The sequence below is a fragment of the Drosophila rhopaloa genome, unplaced genomic scaffold (genome assembly GCF_018152115.1).
Source record: "Drosophila rhopaloa isolate 14029-0021.01 unplaced genomic scaffold, ASM1815211v1 contig_2, whole genome shotgun sequence".
NCBI lineage: Eukaryota > Metazoa > Arthropoda > Insecta > Diptera > Drosophilidae > Drosophila > Drosophila rhopaloa.
In genome coordinates, this window is record NW_025335083.1 from 20,059,816 (window position 1) to 20,084,067 (window position 24,252).

General features: G+C 40.0%; 9 protein-coding genes across 13 annotated transcripts in view; 4 read left to right on the forward strand and 5 right to left on the reverse strand.

Moving 5' to 3' along the window:
- The window catches only part of LOC108040471, a 48,056-nt gene extending 39,041 nt beyond the window's left edge, over positions 1-9,015 (forward strand). Inside the window, exons 4-6 of the mRNA XM_044459621.1 lie at positions 5,485-6,078; positions 7,048-7,851; positions 8,726-9,015. Of these exons, the coding sequence (XP_044315556.1) occupies positions 5,647-6,078; positions 7,048-7,851; positions 8,726-8,929 (1,440 nt within the window). The 5' untranslated portion in view covers positions 5,485-5,646 and the 3' untranslated portion in view covers positions 8,930-9,015. The remainder of the gene's footprint in view (positions 1-5,484; positions 6,079-7,047; positions 7,852-8,725) is intronic.
- A 2,386-nt stretch (positions 9,016-11,401) lies between these two features.
- On the forward strand, positions 11,402-12,280 carry LOC108040472. Its single transcript, XM_017117954.2, has 2 exons — positions 11,402-11,525; positions 11,580-12,280. The coding sequence occupies exons 1-2, from the start codon at positions 11,445-11,447 to the stop codon at positions 12,138-12,140; spliced, it is 642 nt and encodes a 213-aa protein (XP_016973443.1). The 5' UTR covers positions 11,402-11,444; the 3' UTR covers positions 12,141-12,280.
- Positions 12,281-12,844: 564 nt separating this feature from the next.
- On the forward strand, positions 12,845-13,574 carry LOC108040469. The gene is made up of 2 exons (XM_017117950.2): positions 12,845-12,901; positions 12,958-13,574. Exons 1-2 carry the CDS (start codon positions 12,845-12,847, stop codon positions 13,501-13,503), a joined length of 603 nt encoding a protein of 200 aa, XP_016973439.1. The 3' UTR covers positions 13,504-13,574.
- A 146-nt stretch (positions 13,575-13,720) lies between these two features.
- LOC108040470 lies at positions 13,721-14,485 on the reverse strand. Its single transcript, XM_017117951.2, has 2 exons — positions 14,271-14,485; positions 13,721-14,215 (listed from the first exon to the last, which is right to left on the reverse strand). Exons 1-2 carry the CDS (start codon positions 14,322-14,324, stop codon positions 13,805-13,807), a joined length of 465 nt encoding a protein of 154 aa, XP_016973440.1. The 5' UTR covers positions 14,325-14,485; the 3' UTR covers positions 13,721-13,804.
- A 334-nt stretch (positions 14,486-14,819) lies between these two features.
- On the reverse strand, positions 14,820-16,081 carry LOC108040468. Its single transcript, XM_017117949.2, has 6 exons — positions 15,973-16,081; positions 15,888-15,914; positions 15,663-15,827; positions 15,439-15,576; positions 15,207-15,383; positions 14,820-15,146 (listed from the first exon to the last, which is right to left on the reverse strand). Exons 1-6 carry the CDS (start codon positions 16,021-16,023, stop codon positions 14,886-14,888), a joined length of 819 nt encoding a protein of 272 aa, XP_016973438.1. The 5' UTR covers positions 16,024-16,081; the 3' UTR covers positions 14,820-14,885.
- A 406-nt stretch (positions 16,082-16,487) lies between these two features.
- On the reverse strand, positions 16,488-17,937 carry LOC108037861 (soluble scavenger receptor cysteine-rich domain-containing protein SSC5D). The gene is made up of 2 exons (XM_017114520.2): positions 17,821-17,937; positions 16,488-17,744 (listed from the first exon to the last, which is right to left on the reverse strand). Exons 1-2 carry the CDS (start codon positions 17,848-17,850, stop codon positions 16,605-16,607), a joined length of 1,170 nt encoding a protein of 389 aa, XP_016970009.2. The 5' UTR covers positions 17,851-17,937; the 3' UTR covers positions 16,488-16,604.
- Positions 17,938-18,194: 257 nt separating this feature from the next.
- On the forward strand, positions 18,195-20,840 carry LOC108037863. Of its 4 annotated transcripts, none has more exons than XM_044459779.1 (5): positions 18,758-19,129; positions 19,184-20,075; positions 20,140-20,229; positions 20,291-20,452; positions 20,515-20,840. In XM_044459779.1, exons 2-5 carry the CDS (start codon positions 19,900-19,902, stop codon positions 20,714-20,716), a joined length of 630 nt encoding a protein of 209 aa, XP_044315714.1. In that variant the 5' UTR covers positions 18,758-19,129; positions 19,184-19,899; the 3' UTR covers positions 20,717-20,840. The 4 variants fall into 4 exon arrangements, with proteins under 4 accessions (XP_044315716.1, XP_044315714.1, XP_044315715.1 ...); XM_044459780.1 differs by having other exon boundaries at positions 18,758-19,110; XM_044459778.1 differs by having other exon boundaries at positions 18,758-20,075.
- Positions 20,841-20,923: 83 nt separating this feature from the next.
- LOC123037736 lies at positions 20,924-22,309 on the reverse strand. 2 transcript variants are annotated; one of them, XM_044459782.1, is made up of 3 exons: positions 22,260-22,309; positions 21,247-21,671; positions 20,924-21,185 (listed from the first exon to the last, which is right to left on the reverse strand). In XM_044459782.1, the coding sequence occupies exons 2-3, from the start codon at positions 21,656-21,658 to the stop codon at positions 21,049-21,051; spliced, it is 549 nt and encodes a 182-aa protein (XP_044315717.1). In that variant the 5' UTR covers positions 21,659-21,671; positions 22,260-22,309; the 3' UTR covers positions 20,924-21,048. The 2 variants fall into 2 exon arrangements, with proteins under 2 accessions (XP_044315717.1, XP_044315718.1); XM_044459783.1 differs by having other exon boundaries at positions 22,205-22,269.
- Positions 22,310-23,150: 841 nt separating this feature from the next.
- Positions 23,151-24,252, reverse strand: part of LOC108049748 (protein sickie) — a 146,593-nt gene continuing 145,491 nt past the window's right edge. Inside the window, 1 exon segment of the mRNA XM_044459770.1 lies at positions 23,151-24,213. Within this exon segment, the coding sequence (XP_044315705.1) occupies positions 24,094-24,213 (120 nt within the window). The 3' untranslated portion in view covers positions 23,151-24,093.

Sequence of the window (24,252 nt, forward strand, 5' to 3'; positions counted from 1 at the left end):
TGCCCAGCCCGGAGTGGCCATAACCAAAGAAAAGGGGCCCAGAAAGAACTATGTATGTACGCCCGCGGGGCATATTCCCGGGGTGGTGCACAGCTTGACAGGAATATACTGCACTCGCCGCCCAGTTGGATGCCTTCACCTGGCCACGCCCACCCTGAAAATGGTTGCAACTTTACAGATTTGAGCCAACTCACGGCCCAACCCAGTCCACTTTGCAGATAAATGTATATACGTGCACCATGTGGAGATCTGGATACCATTGTTCTGCACAAAAGGCTCCAAAACAATCGGTGGGAAGTAAGAGCAAATAACACAACAACAAATATTAAAGTGCACTCAAAGAATCCTGTTTTTCGCACAAAACTTTTATTGGTTCATGGAAATTTGTTGTTTAATTTAGTTGGATGTGGCCTCAAACAAACGGGATATGCTTTTAAGGTAGCTTATTTAATGTGCTTATCCTTTTTGACCAACAAAATAATAAGCTATTATCTCAACGCTTCCCATTAATAAGTGTAATATTTAAAGGATATTGAATAAATAATTTATTTTAATTATAACTTGTAAGCTTATTTTACAGCCCACTCTAATAGATGTATAATTATGGACTCCGTTAGCTTTTAGTTTCTCAGCTCCCTTGTTATTAAAATTTAATTAAAATGCCATAAAATGGCAACAGCTGGTTCAGATAGCCAACCTACAAACAGTAAAGTGAGACGGGATTCAGATAGAGCCAAAATGAGGGTGCTGTTAAACAGCAGGCTTTAGTTACTCTGGTGGGCAACTATGGGAAACTATCCAAGAGTGAAATGCCATTCCATGATTACGGAGTAAGCTTACAGTCATTTAACTTTGACATCGCTGCGCTTCATTTGGCACACACTATGGTACTTATCCTGAAAATTGAGTGTTGAATATAAATATTATTTGAAAAATTCTATATTTGTTATTTGGTTTGATCTAATATTTTTAAAAAATATTGCCAGTTGATTTTAGTATTTAAATTTGTATAATTATATATCCTTTTTTGATATTTAAAGACCATTTTTTTCCAAATTGTTTAACAACTCACAGTTTCAAAGAGGTATTTCCTTAAGTATTTAGAAGGCAAAAAATAGGAAAATATTTTTTTAAAGGTAAACTTTGGAACACAGTAAATTTCAAAAACTACAGCACTTAAATAAGGCTTTTATCAAGTGGGTACCATAAGAGCCAGCCTCATTAGAACCTATTAAAGTCTTCTTTTCATAATATAATGTTTTGTAGTTAACGCAAATTATGTTCATACCTCTATATATATATACATATCCTGCAGTGTCCTGCGCGTTTGCCGTGCAGGGTAATGCGAGCTCGAAGCCATTTAATTAATGCTGAGCATTAAGCGCGATTATGTGGAATAAATGAGGAAAAGAACCGGTAAAAGCGATTAACCTACAGGATGGGGCAATGTCTGAAACAACTCACTTAATGGTCGATTGACTAAAAGCAGCTTTGCCAGTGTTAAATTGAACATGAGTCGATGCAGCTTGCAGGAGTTTCCAGTTTAAGGCTTCGTGTTACAACTTTGCCGAACTTGAATCGACGCTATAAAAGTCAGATTTAAACCGAAAGTGAGTGGCTGCAGGAAGTTGGGTAAATCAAATCAATTTTAGCTACTCACGCATAATGTGAACAGCGGGCAAACAAACAAACAACAAAGACAAACAGAACAGCGGCTAACAAGCAACATGTGGGACTTGATAAATTTTGTACCAGTCGCAGTAAATTATTCAAAAATTCCTCTTACTCAGAGGCCCGAAAGTGATAAGAGATAAGCTGACGAGGCGTTGTGGCGTTCCATGGGGAAGAGTGCGATAAAAATGTGTGGCAAACAAAAGGAATATAAAGTAAACAAGCATCAAGCGAAAAACTTCAGATTGCAAATAATAAAGGGCGGCAAAAATGCGCACAGGAAAATAATGCCAGTCATCTCGACATCCTGTGGTGCAGGTAATTCAAGAGGAATGAAAGCAGCCGGGGTAAAAAAAGTAATGGAGGAGGACAGCCAGCGAAATATGCTTTATTGATTGGATAAATATTTAATGCACTTTCGCGTTTCGTTGGGGAAACACTTTGGGCTGGGAAAATTTGCGTGTGAAACGGCTTATTACGGTCACGTTTCACCAATAAAAGTAGAAAATGGGGGACAGTGAAAGTTTTTTTCCCCAATTCACAGGACTCTGTATTCTGTCCACCTGTCCCAGTCCCCGAAAATTCACAGCCCTCCTGCAATAGTTATTTCTAGAAAAACACAATAAGACAATTCCAGGCAAATGGCTCGGAATTTATTGAAGTCCATGCCAAGAAATAGCGCAGAAGACCCTCAATTTCCCTTACAAAGTAAACTTTTGCGGCATGTAAGTTAGCTGCTAAAGTTCGAGGGCAACAGTGTATGAAAATACACCTGCAAATTGTTGGATAATTTATACACTTAAAGATTTATAGCTTGGTGTTTGTGTTTAATTGAAACACAAAATGTAGAGCTATAAGATAAAATTACTACATTTCTTTTAGCTTACTTGCACTCCTGGCATTCTATTAAAATAATATTGTTAATTTTGTAACTTATTTAAATTGCCAAAATTCTTTTAAATTTTCTATATTCATTTTTTCAGTGGAGTAACATATCTTATAAACTTTATTCCCGGGAGACCTTCAAAGAACATAATTTTGCGTAAGTGAAATGAGGTGTTGAACTAATAAAGACCCGTTCCTTAAACATCTGCTCCAATTTAGCAACTCAAAACTAGTTTTAAAGGAATAAGTATGGAGTCTACTTATCAGGGAGGTAACTACCCAATGAAACATCAACAAGGGGGGGGCATTATGTATGTGCTGAAGGGCTGCGATGACGTTTAACATCATTAACAGTGTCCTTTCATGTTTTGGGGGTCTTGGTCAAGGCAAAACAAACAGTCGAAGAGCAGCCAGCCTTTCAGGGCCAAAAGCTGGACAAAAGCCCAGCATGTGTTTGTGGAACTTACCGACATGGGGGTTGTGGATGTGAGGGTTATTTACCATCGCTGTCGTTGGGGCCACTTTATTTGCCTGTTTGCCGTTCAGCTGCCTCGCTACGAACTGTAAAAACTGTGTAAAAATCACGTTCATCACATAAACACAGGTCTCAGGTCTCTGCAATACGCACGAGAAACGGAGCACAGCCAAAGGACTGGCATAATTAATTACCCCTCGACCGCAAACATTATACGGCAACTGTCTGGCCAACGAAAACCCCATGAATTTCTCAGTTCCCTCACGTTGGCTTACCCAAAATAGCCCGACAGGATGCAAGGCCATGTCCATCTGGCATTCGCATTTCGCCAAGGGGGTCAGGTGTCAAACTTGAACTGTCCGCTTGTGGATTCAATTTACCGGTTGATTGTGGTAATCGAATATGACTCTGGGCTAAAATTGATTGTCATAATTGAATTTCATTGAAAAACCGCAAAGATTCGATACATTCCAGAAATTTCTCGTGCAGAGCAAGGAAATTTGATTGCAAGACACTGTCAAAAACGGGGATGAGTTAACATGCTAAATAGATAATACAGTCAATTAATGATATCTCTAATTAGGTTAGACTATTCGAATTTTGATTAGATAAAAGATAAAGTTAACCACACTTTGCTACAATTTTATAATCTTGCTGATAAAAAATTTGGCCTATCAGGCAATACCGTTTACTCATTTAAATAAACTTCTATTAAATGAAATGACAGACAAATATATAAGAACTTTTATTTTAAGAGCAACATTTATCGCAGTAAGCTACAAATAATAATCGATTTATGTTTTTAAGTAATACAATATTCAAGCTTTTAAGATTCCTAGCCTTGGCTGTCTTTTTAATTCAATTTAGTGCACTCATGAACATTATTAAGTGAATTCTCGGACATGCCTTGAGTCCTGACACTTGTCTAATTGATGTCATGTGAGTCAGAGTTTCAATCTACTAGCTCCTTATTTAACTCAGTAGAGTGGGCCAAATGAACATCAATTTGTAGATCAGCTTGCCAAAAGAGGTCATAAATCGAATGTCCAAATGGGGACAGGTGAGCAGCATTCAATTATGAGTCCACTGTGAGAACTTGTAGACATCCCATTGTCATAATTAAAAGTGATGAATGAGTCGGCAATCGGGGCATTTGGTATCATTGAAGAGGATGCGACTGAAGATTGCGTGTCTGGCATTTTTGTTAATAGTTTTCAATTGCATGTTCTTAGCCAAACAGCATTCCTTAAGCCAGTGGAAACGGAAGTTCTCAAGTCACTCAAGTTCCTCAACTGAAGTCGAGCTAATTCGCGTTGTGACTTCTTGGCTCCGCTGATGAATTGCACAAATTAAAGCTGAAAGACATTTTAAATGAAAATGTTAAAAATGTGGGTCATGCTTGTTGGTCTTTCTCGGCATCTGTGGCTTTTGTTGTCTTTCTCTTTCCGTTTTCCTGACTTGCGTTCTTCTTTTTGTTCTTGGCCAAGATACGGAACAGATTATATGGATAATTTCAATGTGTCTGGGCTTTAGAAGCGCAGCGAGTGGAACCTCTTCTGCGAAATTCATTAGAGCTCTAAGCTCTGGAATGCACTTTGGTCCGCTGCTTAAGCAATTTAAATTGTAGTTGTAGTAGGTTAATTACATAATTCTTATCCTGAATCAAAGCATTAATTGCCTATTCAGGGAAGTTATTAGGCATATTAAAATGTTTGATTTATACCACTCCCACACAAAAGCTTTTTTTCTTTCCACCTCAGCAAATTCAGTACAAATTACATCATCCTTATTGCCTGTCCAGCTAATCAGGTTATCTGAAAACGCCACAGTAGTCATAATCTCATAAATTTTCGACCTTACGTCAGCCCCCCTCGAAAAAGAGAAACTAATAAAAGGATTCCCGACTCTTATCTGTGGGCCAAACCAAACCTGTGGTTGCTAAATTTTACGGTCAGTTTTGCATTTTGCTTTCATTGGGCCAGTGGGTAATATATTCCAATCAGAACGCGTATATAAAACACTAATTATAATTGCTTAAAGGAGTGAAAAGTGGGCGGTATGCATAATATTTCCCGAATTTAATTTTAATGATAGCTTAATGTAATTCATTGTGTGCATAATGTCATTCTCTGTTCTGCTCTCTGACTGGCATTGTAATGGAATTTGCATTGTGGCAGCTGTCGCATCTGCGCCCACGGGGCGAATGCGTAATTTCAGTTTTTCGACCAAGCTCCCGGGTGTAAAATATAATTTTCCCTCCAAACCCAGGGAAATTATTCGAATACAAATGAATAAATCGCACACTGGACAATACATTGCTTAAGAATTCACTCAAAAAGGCTTCGGTTTAAGTAAATATGTGCAGGAGATTTCTTCTTCCATTAGTTGCTGTTTTTCATTCCACTCGAAGGGTAAATATTGACTATTAATAAAACACTTGTGTATCCTTGCAGGCAACACGTTCTCGGGTCCGGGCCAGTGCACATCCATTTATTGAGGAGCAGCCGGATTTTGCATGCTGGCCGGGCAGATAGCCCCGGCGTGAGCACACACATCGGGCGGGAAAGGAAAGCGATATATTCTACGGACACATCGTGTGCATATATCTCGGCCAAATGTATGCCGGTCGGGCCACACAATTTGCCAAAACCATCAGCAGCATGGCGTGCAGCATACAGAAGCAGTCTCCTCAGGCTCCGCAATCGGTGGATCCCGGCACTGTCATGGGCGCAGAGCCACTGGGTCGAGGAGGAGGATGTGGTGGTGGTGGACCCAGTGGAGCCGGCACCGTTCCTTCCACGCCGAAAGCCACCAAGACCGCCCAGCCGAGGGGCTCTCTGCCAACGGATGTCAACCAGCCACCGCTGGAATTCCAATGGCCACCGCCCGTTCCCGTTTCGATACACACCAGCAACTTGCGCCTGAACATGATGAACCAGGATCCCAAGGACCTCCACACGGCCAGGGCCATCATCGAGGAGCTGCGCTCCAAGGTGCGATTCCAGACGGAGCACATCATGAAGTGGCGCAAGGCGTATGCCATGCAGGTGATTAGCTAAGCAACATTGGTTTTACCTTTAAGCCAGTAACATTTTTAAAAATATTTATTTTTTAAATTTTAAATTCAAAATTAAACACTATAAAGACAAATATGTTGGGTACTTATGTCAAGTACTTCCATATTATACCGATCCTTAGTCTATTGGTAGAAAAAAAACATGACGCAAAATCGACCCAAAAATGTTATCCCAGATTTGAACACAGATTTTTAGAGCATTTACCCACAATCATTTAGAAGTATCCCTTTTTGAAATCAGATGACTGTAAGAAAAGTTATGGGCTTTGAAGTGCAGTTTTTTGACACTTTTCTGCAAAGCCATTTTTCGACATTTTGGAAAGGGGTAACATCATTAAAAATGACGAAAAATCGACCAAAAAAAATAAACCAAGATTTGAACATAGATTTTTAGAGCATTTATCTACAATCATTTAGAAGTATTTCTTTTTGAAATCGGATGTCTGTAAGAAAAGTTATGGGCTTAGATGTGCAGTATTTTGACACTTTTCTGCAAAGCCATTTTTCGACATTTTGGAAAGGGGTAACATCATTAAAAATGACGAAAAATCGACCAAAAAAAATAAACCAAGATTTGAACACAGATTTTTAGAGCACTTACCCACAATCATTTAGAAGTATGCCTTTTTGAAATTTGATAACTGTAAGAAAAGTTATGGGCTTTGAAGTGCAGTTTTTTGACACTTTTCTGCAAAGCCATTTTTCGACATTTTGGAAAGGGGTAACATCATTAAAAATGACGAAAAATTGACCAAAAAAAAATAAACCAAGATTTGAACACAGATTTTTAGAGAATTTATCCACAATCATTTAGAAGTATTTCTTTTTGAAATCGGATGTCTGTAAGAAAAGTTATGGGCGAGGATATAAAAAAATACATAAATTATAATATTGTGAAACATATAATATATACAACCTATCCTTGAATTTCACCATGCAGGTGCAGCAGCACTACCGATATCAAAAGGAGAAGTCGGACCAGATGAACTCGCTCACCTCGCAGCTGCTGCTGCTGGAATCCCGACTGAAGCGGAAGCAGAAGCAGATCGCCAGTCTGTTGAACCACCGGGAACTGACTATCCAGCGGCAGCAGAAGATCATCGACACGTTGTCCTCGCGTCTGGTGGATCACGGCCTGGAGACCATTGAGGCTAGCTACGCCAACGAACTGGACTCGCTGAACGACTCCGATTCGGCGGTGGTCCTGGAGGACATCGATTCGGACAGCCCGATGACCTTAGGCACGCGGAGGAAGAGCAGTGGCACTGGAGGATTGGGTGGCGGAGTGCTGGGCAGCGATGGCATCACCATAGTGCGCTCCATATCCGATGCGATCGAAACGAATCACAACAAGTACGGAGCAGCCAGGCGGAACAACTGCTTCCTGCGGCGTCCGGACATCCTGGAAACGGTCTACTCCGTCGAGGAGGATCCCGAACCCACCACGGACGTGGCCGAGAAGCGGGACAAGTTCAAGAACCGCTCGGACAAGGCACTCAGCTCCAGCTCCACCGAGGGTCAGATAGACGCCGCCAGTCCCTCGGTCGCCGACAAAGCCAAAGAGTCATCGCCCGTCGACGGCGGACCCACCATTCCACGTCGCCAGCTGGGAGCCCTCAAGAGATCGCCCAGCCACGACTCACCCTGCACCACGCTCAGTGTGAAGGTGCCCCAGCTCCAGCCACCATCTCCTCCGCCGCCGTCGACATCTGGACCGCAGGAACCGCTCAACGGAAAGAACCAGGTAATGGAAACTGAAGTTCAAGTGGCCTCAGTTTATAATGCGAGTCTCTATAAAATGATTTGTCATTAGTTATATCAGATATATTTTTTTTGGTGTATAGATTACACCATTTTATCGGATGTAAAAGATATTTAAAGATATTTATTTTATTTTAAGGGAAGACCTTTAAATGTTCCTTGACGCTGCTAAATGTGGCAGAACAATTCTCTCAAATTGGTGAATGAAACTTTACACCACTTCTTTTGTCAAATCAGCAAACCTAATATATTATTTTTAAATGTGAATTTTATCTTATATATTTATACCCGTTACTCGTAGAGTAAAAGGGTATATTGTATTCGTGCAAAAGTATGTAACAGCTAGAAGGAAGCGTTTCCGACCCTATAAAGTATATATATTCTTGATCAGGGTCACTAGCCGAGTCGATATAGCCATGTCCGTCTGTCCGTCTGTCCGTCTGTCTGTCCGTCCGTATGAACGCTGAGATCTCGGAAACTATAAAAGCTAGAAGATTGGCATTTTGCATGCAGATTCTAGGAGTTCCTACGCAGCGCAAGTTTGTTTCAAAAAAGGTGCCACGCCCCCTTTAACGCCCACAATCGCTTATATACGATACATTTAAATATTTCGGAAAAGTAAAAATGCAATTTTATTGTGTTTATCAATACCTATCGAAATGTAGAAGAAATTTTTCAAATCGGACCATTCGTTAAAAAGTTATGCGTGATCAAAGTTTCTATCTCCATCTCCCTCGCACTCCCTTTACCTGAGTAACGGGTATCTGATAGTCGGGGCACCCGACTATAGCGTTCTCTCTTGTTTTAGTTTATTTTATAACTTAAATATGTCTGCTAATTTGAACATTTGTTTCCAGGTAACCAACTACAATCGGGTTATGCTGAACCACCGGTCGGTGACGAAACCGAAGGACGTGAAGTACAAGCGCATCAACAAGGCGAAGTCGAAGAGTCTGGAGGAGTTGCGGGGGCGACTCAAGAACCTGGTGGAGCGTCCGCCGGGTCTGGATGGCGGATATTCCGGAGGCATGATGCCGCAGACGGCGCAGTCGTATGCGTGACAGTTGCAGCGACCGGACGAGGGCGACTCCCAGAAGAGGTCAGCGGCGGAGGAGAAGGATGCGGAGGTGAAAGGTCATCCGGAGGCGGGGGCTTCGCCGGCGACTGCGACTGCGGGGGCACCTCGTCCGCGGCGGGAGAGTGCGGAGCCAATGACCTCGACCTCCGCCGCCCAAGAGCCGCAGGCTGGCAGACATGGATTTCCCAAGAGGTCACTGACCTTGCCCCGCATCCTGGTGCCCCGCCAATCGACGGCGGGATTGGCCAGTTCCAGCAGCGGGGGCGGCGGTGGGCGTGGCGGCTTCTAGCAATTAAAGAAATTTTTCATACGCAATTGTGATAAAAAGTAAAGGCATTCCCTTCCTCCGTCTCTGTACTGTACTCTACTGTCCACTTTAGTTGCTTTAACATGATTCTCTTTTGTAACATTTGTTTCCTTGACAATTATCCTGAGCTTAGTTTTTCGTAAACTTTGCATTTACTTAAGTTTAGCTTTAGTTTTACAAAACGGAACTGCATTTCGACTTAACATTACACATAATTTCACAAACAAATAAATAATTTTTTAAACTTATTTCTGTCTATGATTTTTTCTAAACTTAACAAAAAGCGTATGAAAAATTTCGCAAGCATGTGGTTAAAAACCGTAAGTCACATATATTACACATAAACGGAAAGCGTACTTGAGGACAATATTTCCAAAACCCAGAAGTGAAATGGTGAGTAGCTCCAGTCAGTCCCAGAATTGTTGGTGAAAATAGGCTAGAATGGATATTACAAAAATTTACTCAAGGTATTACTAAAAAAATAGTTAAGAATAAACACATATTTATAAGCAAGATGTTACTTACTAATATTATATTTTCCGTAACATTTAAGAGCTTCTTTCAATCGTTCCACTATATACACATTTAAGGCATTCAAGAATTTCTGGATGCTGTTGAAAACTATACAACTAAATACATTAAAACATATTTCGCTATTTATATTCAACCTAGCTGTAAGCTCTACTCCATGGACTGTCTTCTAGATAACAGAATTTACAATTGATCATAAATATATATGAGTATATTTTCTTACTAACTATTACTAGCTATTTTTAAAATATTTAATAACTTTAATTAGCATAAGAGAAAGAAAAAGACACATTTAATTTTTGCATTTTATGAAGATTATTTTGTAACTTGTTATCGACTATTGGGGTCCTAGTGACCCCAATGTCCTAAATGTCAGATGTACCTTGAAAACTCGTAAAATAATTGTAAAGATAATGTATTAAAAGTATTAGACAATTAGTTATAATCTACTTTGGTGTGAACTTTGACAATGGCTGCTATCAGGTCTCAATTATGAAAAATACAAATATTTGAAAGCCAAATTAGTACAATGCTTGGACAGCTGTAACACAACAAAGCTATATACTCGGAAATACATATATCAAATAATATCAATGTGCAACTCGGTGTTTCAGTGCATGTCCTATAGCAACAAAATGTACCTACTTGCGTGTGTTACTTCCAAATGCAGATTTAAATTGTTAAAAAGATAAAGTTTCCAGAAATGTACTAAAGTGTATGCATACGTAATGTTAATAAATGCTGTAGAATCAGATATAAGTAATTGGTAACTTAAACATCTTAAATATCCGAGTCAATTTGGAACGAATTAAATTATTTTAAGCCGGTTGTGGCAAATGCATATAACATGTATTTGTCAAGAATCGAGGGTAAAGCGTGTTATTCTGAATATAAATGTAGTAACATTGATAAATAAGTAATTATTGCAGATGTTAAAAATAAAATAAATTAGTTATAAAAACATTTATCTACATGCCAAACACTCCATTACCTTTAATGATAGTAACTCGTTGTAAATATTTTTTTCTATTATTTTACCTTTCAGAAGATCGACATAAATTTAATTTACTCATCTTAAAGATATAAAAAATTGCCCTTTTAATTTATGAAGCTCTGGGAAATTAAAATTCTCTCCGCATGACAGGGGTATTATTTCGCTTTTTTTACGGTTAAGAGATATATTAATACATTAAATAAGAAACATTATTTCTACAAATTATTAAGAAAATGAAAAGGCTCCAGATCTTATTCGTTTGAATTATAAGCCAATTTACAAATGCTGAATATGAATATAAAGTCTCAATCAATATACAGATTCTACTGGGAAATGCAGTAGGAAGCAAATAACTTAAGTATATGCTTAGGTTTGTAATTTAAAAATCTAATTGTTAATGTTATATGTGTGTGTATGCAAATTGTAACTACCATTCGGCAAAACGGCATCTTTTTTCGAGTTAGCTTAATTAGGTAATCGTACACGAACGAACATTAATGGCCATTAATTTGCTCACTCTACGAAATTCGAATATACAAACAATACTTGAGATATTTTCTACTTGCGCTTAATAAAACAAACTAAACCTAAACCCGGCCACAGATTGTTTGGGCAGGGGTCTTTGCTCTGGGGGATCAGTCTCCATCGAGCAGCGATCACGGAAGCATGGCGAGATCAGAGCGCAGTTCGAGGCTTCTTATCGGCATCACTTGGGCCTGGGCCCTCGGCTATGGTCTTATCAGTATGGTGAGTCGGTTCAAGTTGATTACACAGTGCATTTATTGGTTTTTCGATTCCCAGACTCTGGCTGATTCCGCCCAAATCCCAGACAGATCTTCCGCCTTGGCTGGCCCCACAATTCAGGCAGTGGAAAGGCTCTTCAATCAGGTTTTATACTCTACCATTGAGGATGCCCGCCAAAGACTTCCGCACCTGAACAGCAGCGAAGTCATCGATAGGCAGTACTTCGAGGAACTGGACTTGATTGCGGGAAACGAAGACTACTACAGCACTGCCTACTACATCTTCGCCTGGATCAACAGCGATTTGATGTCCCACAAAACTCCGGATAAGCTGCTAGACGAAGTCCTGCCGGTCGAGAAGATTGCTATTCGGAACTTCTTTGGCAAAGTCAAGACACATCTGAGCAAGTATCTACGCCAAAGTCGGCAGGAAAGGCCGCAATTGATTGCCAACATCACACGATGGAACACCGAAACCGACGACAGCCTGATCATGTCCTATCTGGAATTCCCTCAAAACCTGCAGGGCCAACTTCCCGAAATCCATCTGATGGAGTACACCAAGTTGGCCCAGGCTTTATTGCAGGGCTTGGCCAGGGGTATTTGGTCGAATTTATAGTATAATTCGTAATATGCAAACCTAAATATATAAAAACATTAAGACAAACTCATTCAAAATTACAAGTTACATTTCTGTCCATATTTGTATGCATTTATGCAACTAATAAGTAATAATAAAGAGAAAATACTTAAGACGTCCATGTTTTTCCAGTTTTAGGAGTGTTTTAATAACAATGCGCTGTTTAATAAGGCTGATGACCTAAGTTATCGACTTCCATTACTTCCCGTCTGATTACGATCATTTCTTTTTGTTAATTTCTAATAATTATCGTTTAATTTATATTGAAACTGGAAACAATTTTTGATTTCTTTAATGTGTTGTTTAAAGATTAATTTTAGTTTTCATACTCAAGTTTCACTAGTTTAATGTCTGAATTATCCTGCTTTCTAATCAACTTGCATAATACTCGGAAAATATCACCTAAGGTCAATAAAGATATAAACGTGACCTGAAAAATATACGACTATATAATTACGAAATATATGGTTACTTCCGAAGTTGAAAACAAAATATAAAATTTGTCTAAACGTTCTTATCACGCTCACCAAATACCAAAGACTGATTACAGTCTACTGCCGATCTCACGATCACTGGATATTTATTATAGGGGCGTTCTCGTTTTTTTTTTTCACAACTTTGTGAATTTATGAGTTTATATAAAAGGGATCTGTTTAGGTGAAGTAAGCTACAGTTTGGAGACAATGGCTAACAGAAAAGCTTGGACTTTCCTATTCACATTGGCTGCTCTGCAGTCATCGGTAATTTCCCTTTGAAACAAAATATTCCTTGAGACTAAAGTTTTACTTCATTGCAGTTCGCAGCTCCTCCGGCAAACAGATGGCAGTTACAATTCGAAGTGACCAATGAACTCTTTCAACTGGTAACAGACTCATTGGAAGAGTTGAGAAATGTTTTTCAACTGGTCATCGACGAGGCCGAACTTATTTTACCTCCGAACTCAAAAAGTCTCATTCTCACGGAGCTTAAGGAATTTGTTTCGGTCTTGGATTCGCTGAATTTCGATGATTCTTTGGAGTTGAGCAACTTGGAGGAAGCTCTCGAAGAATTGGAATATATAATAGAAAGCGCAGACAGCAAAGAATTCGAATCTGAGGCGGACGAGGTTGTCGTTCAATTATTCATACAACATGGCGTTGAAGACTTGGAAAAGATTCTGGAAAGCAATTTAGAAACTACTTTAAAATCAATCGAGCGGAAGGTGGAAAACTATTTGAGTACATGGTCTGACAGTAGGCTGGCCAGAAATTCGGAATTAGTTAAGCAGTTCAATGACTTTAAGAACGAGAAGGATGTCTTTGAGAAATTGGAAAAGTTGTCAAATTCTGATTTCGTTCGATAACGAGAAAATTCGAAGATGCCAAAAACTGTTATTCCTTTGGCTAAGTTTTAATAAAAATCTTTAAAAATTTTTAAGATAGATTTTTTTATTTATTTTAAAATGTGTTTTTAAGCCAATAAAGTATGTTATCTGCATGATTTGTTTATATATTATAACTATATACTACTAGCTATTTAATAACACACTTGGTTATTAATGCAAATAAATTATTCAATTATTTCATTTTTAATGGATGTTTTATTTTCTTATAAAATAGTATCGTAAACCTGTTATTACTTATTAATCTTGATTAAAAGTCATCCTACTGATCGACCAATTTATAGGTTTTAGTATTAATAGTTTTGAAAGCCTCATCGTACTGTTTGAGTACATTCTTGGTCTTACGGAGTGAGTCATCCATAGCGTTTTGATCAGAAACCCGGTCCACGTATTTTACCTCCAGGGCCTCGAGGCGGGCTCTCAGATCCGTGTAGCCACGTCGAAGGACTCGCAGCTGCCGCAGGACACGCCGCTGCTGGCAATGACTTCCAGGGAGTCGGCATTTCTCCACAAATTCGGCCATATCCAGACCCAACTGCTCCAGTCCCTTCGCCCAATCGGCAATGTCCTTGTTGAACTGCTCAGTGGCGGCAATGCTGGAGCTCTCATCCTGCTGCCTCATCAACTTGCGTAATTCCAGGAGACTATCGCCCTTCGGCGATGCAGATGCCAACTGCGGATGACAATTATTAGTCTGAATAATTACACAATTCATGACTTACACCTACCGACAATGCAAATGCAAAGACGAGTAATCCAGAGGGCATCATTTGTATTATCATGCTCGCCGCTGGCTTAAGACTGATTATAATTTGATGCCGATCTCACGACTACGAACTATTTATTGCACTGGCTTGTTTTTGTTTACAACTTAGTGTGGGGATGACGTAAGAAATGAGGAATTATTTTTAATAGCACTGTCTGCTTTTCACTAATTTGCAAAGTCCTTTAACCCTACCAAAACTGGATATCTGTGTAGTAATAGAACAATTTAATTTTAAAATCCATTCATACATAAAACCTATTTAAATATCTTCTTTGATTGACTGATTTCTGTATTCCATAGGTTTGTTTTACCATTTTTTTAAGGCAAAATTGAAATCCGAAACAAAAATTGTTGTTCTAAGATCTTTTGCTAATTCTAGTTGTAAAAACCTTTAACAACAGACATATAAATAAAAAATTGCATTGCTAATCTCAAGCGTCAGCAACTAGTTTTACTGGAAATCGAAAATCAATACTTATCAGCAAGATGCGGAAAGAGAAAAGTCCGATCGTTTCTATTACGAACTACGATTTATATTTTACAGATTATTTCAGAAGGCTATTTGGCAACATGTTGATTAAAAATTACGGAAAGAAGCTCCCAATCCATCTCGGGAATCGTAGACATCCCGCTCGATCTGCGGAGGTCCTCTGCCATCTGAGCTGTAGCTGTATGACTCCGTGCGAAAGAAGTTGTTCGAAGAGCTTCCAGAGCCAATGGGTCCAATGGGTCGACCTTTACCAATGGGACCAATGGGTCCAATGGGACCACTTTGACCAAAGTTAGAACTACCTCCAGAAAATAAAGGGATCATGGAGCTACTTAGTGGTACAGGTATCTTAAAAGGAGACAATAAGTGGTAAGAAAGATGGAAATAAAATATGTATGTAGTACTCACCGGTCTAGATACCCACGTAGGCGTGTTTTGGCCACCGAATTCCGGTTCCGGAAAGGGCCCAATGTTTCTGCTCCCGAAATTCGGTGAACTTGGAAAGGGTCTGCTGTTGAAGCCATTGCCACCACGAAATCGTCCACTGGGGTCTTGACTGTAATCCGGTTGGAATCCATTGGGTGACTAAAGAAGTTGGTTCATTAATTAATGAGTTCTACTGTCTAATAATCACACTTACATTTTGAATGGGAAAACCATTATTCCTTGGCGAGTTTTGGGGATAATATGGTCGCGGTTGAGGTCGTTGAAATGGACGGGGACGGACGTCTTCGTCTTCATATGAGCTGGTCACTTCTTCCACTTCTCCGCTAGCTCTCTTTAATGATAATAAATATGGATTTAATAAAGTAAAAATATAATAAAAAATAAATGTAGTACTTTGTAACTCAGAGTTAATCTCACCTCTAGAAACTGAATTCCTTCATCATCTGTCTCGGGCTCACTTAGCGTTGTGCCATTTGAATTAATAAAAGAAGATCTTTCATTAACCTTGTCATTGTTTGAGCTTCTGCCCACGGGTTTGAACAAATGCGTGGGTATATTGGAGGTATCGCGTGCAGTTCTCACCTGGAATTATGAAACATTACGCTTACATATGACTCTATATTCGAGGTCAAATCAACTCACCTTGAGCTCTGGCAACGTGTGGCAAAGCTGAAAGATTCCAGAGGCATTGAAGTGAGAATTCTAGATGTGACCAATCTTTACTCACCCCCTGGGCAATGAACAGACAGCCAAATAGAACGAACTGCAGCGGCAACATCTCGCAGATCTCGACAGCTACTTACGTCTAGAACTTCCGACGATCGACAGAACTATGAGTTGTCTGGGTGGAATGCGCTGCAATTAAATGCACCGACAATCTCAACCCGTCCAACTGGAAAACACCAAGGTGAGAGACCCGGGGCCCGGGGTTATCAGCCCGGGGAATACACGACAAGGAAATCAGAAACCAATAAGCTTGATCATATGCGCAAATTAGCAATAATCATTTTTCCGAATCTAATCTTGCAACTAACATACGAAATACTGGGAGTCAAATCGACGAAAGTTCACTGAAAAGTTAAAACAAACTATAATGCGAACACTTAAACCTTGAATGATCACACTGTATGAGAAACGAAAGCGTTTCATTTGAAAATAAGATCAACATCTAAATCCAAATTTGAGATATTTAAATGGTTTAAAAAATTTTAAGATAAGTACAAGAAAAGAAAAAATCAAGAATTTATAATTTAAAGAGTATTTAATAATATGTTAGGAAGTACATTTAAAGAATGAATTAATATTAATTCAACAATGATTTGACTAAAGGTGAATTTCACAGTGTTCAGTGGAGAGTATTTAGTAGCCTCCATAGCCGTAGGACGAACCGTATCCGCCACCAGGACGCGGATAGCTGGGTACAGTGATCACTGGTCTTCGGGGAACGAGGTAGACCTGGGGATAGCCATATCCTGGTGGCTTCAGTGGCACATCCTCCTCCTTATCGCCTTCGCCGGACTTGTCCTTGGTCTTATCCTCTCCGGAGTCATCCTCGTGATTGTGAGGGTATCCAAAGCCAGGACGAGGACCGTATCCTTGGAAGCTGGGATAATTACGTGGCTGGTGGAAGACAGGTGGCTGATAGGAGCCGTAGGGCGATCTGAAGGTCGGATATCCGGGGTATACACTCGGTTCGGGGGTGTCCTTTGTGGGTGGGGTGCCCGATGGTGGTGCAATCTTAGGTCCCTCAGGAGTGATCACTAATCCAGGATAGGGGGATGGATAGGGATACTGGACCGGACGAGGGTATGGCTGAGGGAATGGGTGAGGATGGGAATAGCCATGTGGTTCGTGCTTATGGGGCTTCTTAGTCGTCGTAGGCTCTGGAGTAGTTGTTGGCTCAGGAGTCGTAGTTGGCTCAGGAGTAGTCGTGGGCTTCGGCGTCGTCGTGGTCGTAGTTGTGGTGGTAGTGGTGGTGGTGGTGGTGGTCGGTTCAGGAGTGGTGGTCGACTCGGGGAGAGCAGATCCATCGTTGTCTTGCTGCAAGTCGTCGCCGAGCTGATCCAAGCCGTCATCCGGAGCAACGGTGCCCTCACCTTCCTGCTCCAATTTGGGGGTGGTGGTTTCCGGCTGAGGAGTGGTGGTCGTCACCTTCTTGGGAGCATGATAATAGCCCCCGTACTGGGGTCCCTGATGAGGCTGATAGGGCTGAGGCTGATAGGGCTGGTACTGGGAGGGACGTTGTGGCTGGTATGGCGTAGGTTGATAGGGCTGGTACTGCGGAAGGGGCTGGGGCAGCTTCTGCGGAGGTTGATGTGGCACGGACTGGGGAGGCTGATGTGGCACAGACTGGGGAGGCTGATGTGGCACGGACTGGGGACGTTGATTGGTCTCCGGCAGGTTCATATCATCGCCAGTCTCCTCATCGCTGTAAACCGATTCATCGACTTGTTTTTTAGCCTCATCGAGCGACAGTTGGGCGTAGCTCAGCGCCAGAAGCTAGAATAATAAATAAGTAATTAATAAATCATAACTCAAGTGATCTGTTATGGTCTGGTCAAGATCTAGCACCCACCTGGCTGATTAGCAGGAGTTTGACGAACATCTCAATCAATTAAGTGCAGCTGGCAAGGGCTAAGCGAGACTGTTTGGCATTTGCCGGTCGGAGCTGACTTTTATAGTCCCCCAGAATCGCCCACAATTATGGAAATAGTTAAGCCCACAATTAAGCAAGCCCCAGAGCAATCAGCTCACTCTCTGCCTCTCGCAAAAACCCGATCGGCATCAGGTGTTGAGTGCGTCTGCCCGGAATTTCCCGGACTGCGTTCATCATTTTTTTAAAATCGTCATCTATCAGTTGGTAGCAACGAGCATTGGTTCTGCTCGTAAAATCAGGCAGCAACCCATCCAATCAATTTCGCTCTGTTCTAATCAATTTAACCTGCGCAGCGAGTATAAAAGGTGGCTTTGCCCAATCGACTCTTCTGGTTTCGCAGAAGTATATGCATCAGGTGTGACGTTGTTATGGCGAAACTTGAACTGAAACTGGTGAGGGGTATTTCCTCTTTTGCGCATAATCGAGTATACTTATTGTTTTCAGGTCGGAATCGCTCTTTTCTTGGCAGCCGTTTTAGAAGCTCAGGAAACCCCAGCAACTGAGTCAGCCTCAACCGTGCAAACAGTAGATGAAACTTCTCCAGTGACAGAAGGCATCACCACCGAAGAAACCACTATACCCACGGAGCACATTAACTCCACTGAGCCCACTAACTCCACTGAGCCCACTAAACCCACTGAAGAAGGGCCAGCGCCCTTTCAATCAGACAAGGATACCTTCGACATTTCAGACAATACTCCTGGTGTAGAAAATGGGGGTGACCCATTTGTGAAGCCAGGAAAACATAGACCAGGTCTACGACACGTAAAAGCGCACGATGGGTTCCACAATTTGAAAACGGAGAAGAATTGGGCTCACTGGAACGACGCCTTCACCACATCGGGTCTCATGTATAATTGAAAATCTTGCTTTTGTGACTTACTTTCTTATGGATATTTAAATAAATAAACAACATTATGCATGCCAGACATATTAAGTTTTGGTTTACTAGAAAGACTCGCACATTAAAAATATTGTCGCAGTAAAATGTAGAAATCCATCATTAAGAGATTATAAAAACGTAAAAATCCGTCATTAAAATAAAATAAAAAAAATTTTACAAATTGTCAGAAAACTTATTCTTTAAATTTTAGAATACTTTTATATATATCATTTCGTTGAGTGCATTCTTCTAAACTAAGAAGTTGAAACATGACGAATTTAATTAGATGCCTGACCACAGTTTTAGAGTTCTGTGTGTGCAATGCGGTGGGTTTTTTGCTGTTTGGTAAAATACAATTTATAAGAAATTGAATGAGAATTTAAATTTTTATTTTTTTAGTACCTCCTCCTGTGCCTTCAAACTGTATTTTCGATGCCAAGAGTGCGTCACGTTGTCGCCCACGATGGATTCCACAATATCCAGAAGGAAAAGCTCTTAATGGGACATGGGAAACATATTAGGCGGCGGTCTATTCGTTCCTATCGTTAGAACGATGGGAAGGTCGAAATTGCACGCGATCATCGTCAATAAAATCATTTAGAGAGCTGTATAAAAGTGTTTAAGTTCTCATCGAACAATGGGAAGCGGAAACCAAGTCCATCTGTATCAATGGATCACTGATTAATTGACCAATATAAATGTTCCGAATGCATAATTAATAAAACGAGTAGCATTTACTCACTAAACACTAAGTGAAAATATTTTCCTTAATTACAAGTGAGTGGTTTAAATTTCTACTAAAAATACTTTCGCCAATAAAAAATAATCTGCCCTTTTCAAATAATTACCTGGCGATTAGTTACAGAATTCTATGATAATCCTCTAATTTAATCGAGATTCTTAATACGTCAAATTATTACAAGATCATATGTACGACAAAGCTTCAGTTGTAGCGAAATATTTGCAATAAACCTGGGAACGCAAGTATAATATTTTAAGTTTAAGTTTACTATTCCGTGACAATGGATTAAACCGGAACTAAGTCTCTAGAAATCAATTGGTTCCATAATTATTTAATTGTGATTCTACGTACCTCTAAAACTTGCACTCTAAAAATGACTGCTATGGGATTAAGACTTAATCACTTGGCGATCCTCGTATGCCTGCTATTCCTCCTCGTCTGCGTGGACTGCAAAGTCAACCAGCAACACCGGCCGGATGACCGAAGCCGTCATCTCCGTTCCCACAATATCCACAGACCTCCATATGAGGGTTACGATTGGTACAAACAGTAAGTACTGGTTCAAGTACGAGTTCAAGGACACATATTCTTAGGGTTTTTGTACGTACTTCAGCTATGAACGAGACTCCGATCCGGAAAAGGAAAAGAAAGTCGCCGCAGCCAGATCAGGCCATGGAGAGCCTACTTCAGAAGATCTAAAAAAGTATCTATCGGATTTACCAATTTTAAATAAACTGTACTATAGAACCCATTTTTCCTTTTAGAAACGGACAACTTTCACAAAAAGAAAAGGATGAATTCCATGAGTGGGTACTTCTGCATGAGAAAACTAAGAAAACAGAGCATAACCATACAAAACATGAGATGGTTAAAGATATCGAGACCGTGCTGAAGGTGATCAAGGTGGTGAAAGAAAGGGGAACTATGTATGTTGCATCTTTATCCTTGTATTTCTCGCAATGCTAGAGTATTGTATGTTTTTTTTTAGAACCGATGCAGAAAGATCCCAGTTGACTCCTGAGCTCAAACCAGTAGCCTTGAAAATTTACAAAATTTTCAAAGATAAAATTGAAAAGAACCCAGATGTCTACCTTGCTATGCATCTCGTAATATATGAGATTATGAAAAAATCAAAGTCTCTAGACTCGAAACACAGACGTTCCAGAGCTCGAAAACGATCGAACCACTAGATTTAAATATTTTAGATCTTGATGTTGCAATCTTAAATTGGGTAAACCTTACCTTATAATGGCAAGTTTGTAAATATAAACATACGATTTCTGAAGAAATAATAAAGGTTTTATAATCATGCCACTTGGTGATTTTGTGTAACTGCAGTAACAAGGATTTCTTTATGGGGTTTTTCGACCTTCACGGAGAGAAAAGGATGACTGATATCAAGATCTTTTAGTTTAGGCAGCAGCCATAACTTTAATTTCGACTATCTTGCTTTCACTTAATACACATAGACGTCGGCTAACTTAATCACACACAATAGCGGAATTATTTAACGGTAGCGGACTTAGTTCTTCCACTTCTTGTTCTCGTAGTCCCACTTGGAGGTCAAACCGGTGACGGGGTTCATTTCCAGATCGATGATACGCTGCAGCTGGGCCTTCTGGTGCTCCTCGTCGAAGGTGACGGGCAGCTCATCGTACACTGAAAACAAGAAACTGTTTAGCAAAGATATACCACTCTAAGGTTATAATCAAGCACTCACCGAAAAGGTTCATCAGGACGGCCACCCAGATGGCGGCGGCACTGAAAAGCAGGGCAACGCCCAGGTGGAGTTTCCACTCGCCGGTTCCAGCCTGGACCTCAGCGATCGTCTGGCAAAAGCTGGCGCGGTACAGGGCCTTGATCTCCTGAGGGCTCAGCTTCTTCCAGTCGCCCTGCTCCTTGGTGCGCAGAGCGTTGATCTCGTTGTTGGGTTCACGGAAACGCACGGCGGGCATGGGGTAATCCACGCGGTCTGCGTAGCAGGCGGTGCCGTTCCAGCCGTAGCCAACGATCTCCCGCTTGCCGATCTTGTCCAGAGTGTGGACACCGGCAACGCTGCCCACCTGGGCACTCTTCGGCAGCTGGGAAACCAGCTGGCGGAGCACAGCGCTGTTGATTAGTCTCAGGGCCATTTTCTCACGGGATCTGCAATGGAACATGAAGATTTTGGTTAGTTTATTGGTAACTACGAGTTTTTAACAAGGCGTTTGCAATGGGACAAATAGAACTTAGTATATTGATATGTGTCTCTGCCACTTCCCACTTGTACTTCAAAAACTAAAAACATCATATTCCAAAAACTAATTTCAAACATTGTTATTCAAGCCCAATTTCTCACGGGGTCTGCAAGGGGACTTATAGAACTGTTAGTTGGAGGTTATGTAACAGCTGGAGGACTACGTGATAAGTGATAAGTAATCAAAACCATTTCCATAAAGCGGCGGCTGTCTAGAACATCTTGTAACTCTCCATGTCGTATATTTTCCAATTTCGTGTGATGAGTTGTTATGAGTTACATCTGCATAATAATCCCATTTTTCATTGCCACTACAGATGTTGTGTAATCGGTGGGCGGCTTAATCTGTCGGAAAACCGCTAATAAACCTGTGGCAGCAGGTTTTTCAACTTTGACATGGGATGTAAGTCCCCCTTATCACTAATTATATTCCATTGCTCACTGCGTTTATCTAATTTTCGCTATTTAAACAAATTTTCATTTGCACTTTTACGTACTTCGACTCGCTGCTAAATAATCAGTGTGACCGAGGACTTATCGATAAAATATACCGTCGGGCTATCAAAAATAAACTTTGGTATCATTTTAGGTTTTCAATTGCTTTTTTTACTTGCATATTTACATATTTATACATTCTGCCCATTGTTAATTTGGCAATACTCCCTAAATCGCTAATAAAAATTAAATTGGAAAAAATTTTAGCAATTAAGAAACATTTAGGCATTGGATTGCTGAAAAACAACAGATTTCTATTTCTTTCCTTCAAAAAGTTATTTCAACTTTGTAATTTATTAGTACTGTGAGCATGCTTTGTTTACCTTTCTTTGATTAGTAATATTTTTTAATAGTAATAGATTTAAACATAGTTTAGTTTGTTAGGTCCCAAAAAGTTAAAAATTAATTTTTAAATTATGCGGTTCTGCTGCATTCCAATTAAGCAGGAAAAATTTCATCCCACAAGTTCTGAAAATTTATGTTGCATTTTCAGCTCTTATATAAAAAAAATTTGATCCATAAACAAAAGTGTATAAAATAAATATATATAGTACAATAATCTTCTAACTTTTAAGCTAATCTCCAAAGCACCAATAAATATTAAATATGCAATAACCTAACCGGTCACCCTGTATATACTAGATCTGATATACAGTATATTCAATACTATCGATGCTGCCGGTGGATACCGTGACTAGTCACTTCGCAAATATCGATTGTAGGCACAAGAAATCGGTACACTGGGGATGAAATATTTATTAAGTTATCGAAAAGTGGCGCAATATTCAAATGGTAACTAATGATGCTCCCATGATGCTCTGCTGATGCATTTCTAACATAATGACTTAATTTATTTAATCCGAATACATTAGATGTTAAGAAAACAGGGTAAATTTTTGTATGATATTATATTTTATTTTGATTTGATGTCATATCTCATAAATGCACACATTTAAATTAGACAGAGACACATAATTTGCTTTTTCGTATCATATAATTTACTGCTTGTATTGGTAGTATATGTTTTTATCTTCCGATTGGATTCTGATGTGTCGGTAATTTAGCTATTTTATCAAGGATGGGGCATTACGTATTCACTTTTGCGTATTCCTGTGTTTAAGCGCGGCTAGGCATAATAAATATTTAAATGGTATTTTGCTTATTGGTTTTTATAAATATGCAATATGTTTGTAACAATATTTAATGATAATTACGCAAATAATTAAACTAAAGTGAAAGCTTTTTCCTTTAACTTCAACTATACATCATGTAAATTGGTAGTAGCAAAAAACTTATAGCTACATTTACAATAGAGTTAGGTATTAGTTGCCATTTAATTTATATGTTCTGCCGGTTGTGGGCTAGGATACAGGGTATAAAAAGTCTAATCCGCCGGACAGTTTCACACACTTAAGCATAGGGGATTTACTTTGTGTTCGATATATACAATTTATGAATTTACTTTTCTTTAACATTTCATGTTAGCTAAGGTTAGTTCTCTCAAGTTTGGGGCTTTGGAAACGCAGCCGGGCCAAGATTTAAGGATTGGTAGTGCTTCGATCTCAGGTTTTTTGGGCTTGGACAATTTGCATTTTTAACAAGTGCGCTAAAAAGTGCAATTTACTCTAGATGGCAGAGGGAGTGGTTAGAAATGGGTTGGTTGAATGGTGCAAATGGAAAACTCTTGGAACTGCTTTTGAACCTCGCCGCGAAAGTAGTGCAAGAAGTCTCATTTGTGCGGGGAAAAGTAGTCCTGATTAGTTGTCGGCCAGCGCGTTCCTCTTAGTTAGTCCATCTAAATTTGGCATGTACGAAGTGGTTCGATTATATAGCTGTTCACTCGGCTCCAGCGGAACTGTCGGGCGTGACATTCGAGTCCAGACTGGCGCAATCGGATTCCTGATCCTGAGCCTCCGAGTAGTTGGCCGCCTCCTGCAGCCGCATCAGCATGTTGAGCTGTTGATAGGTATAGCTTATTAGTCAAGGTCTATAGGT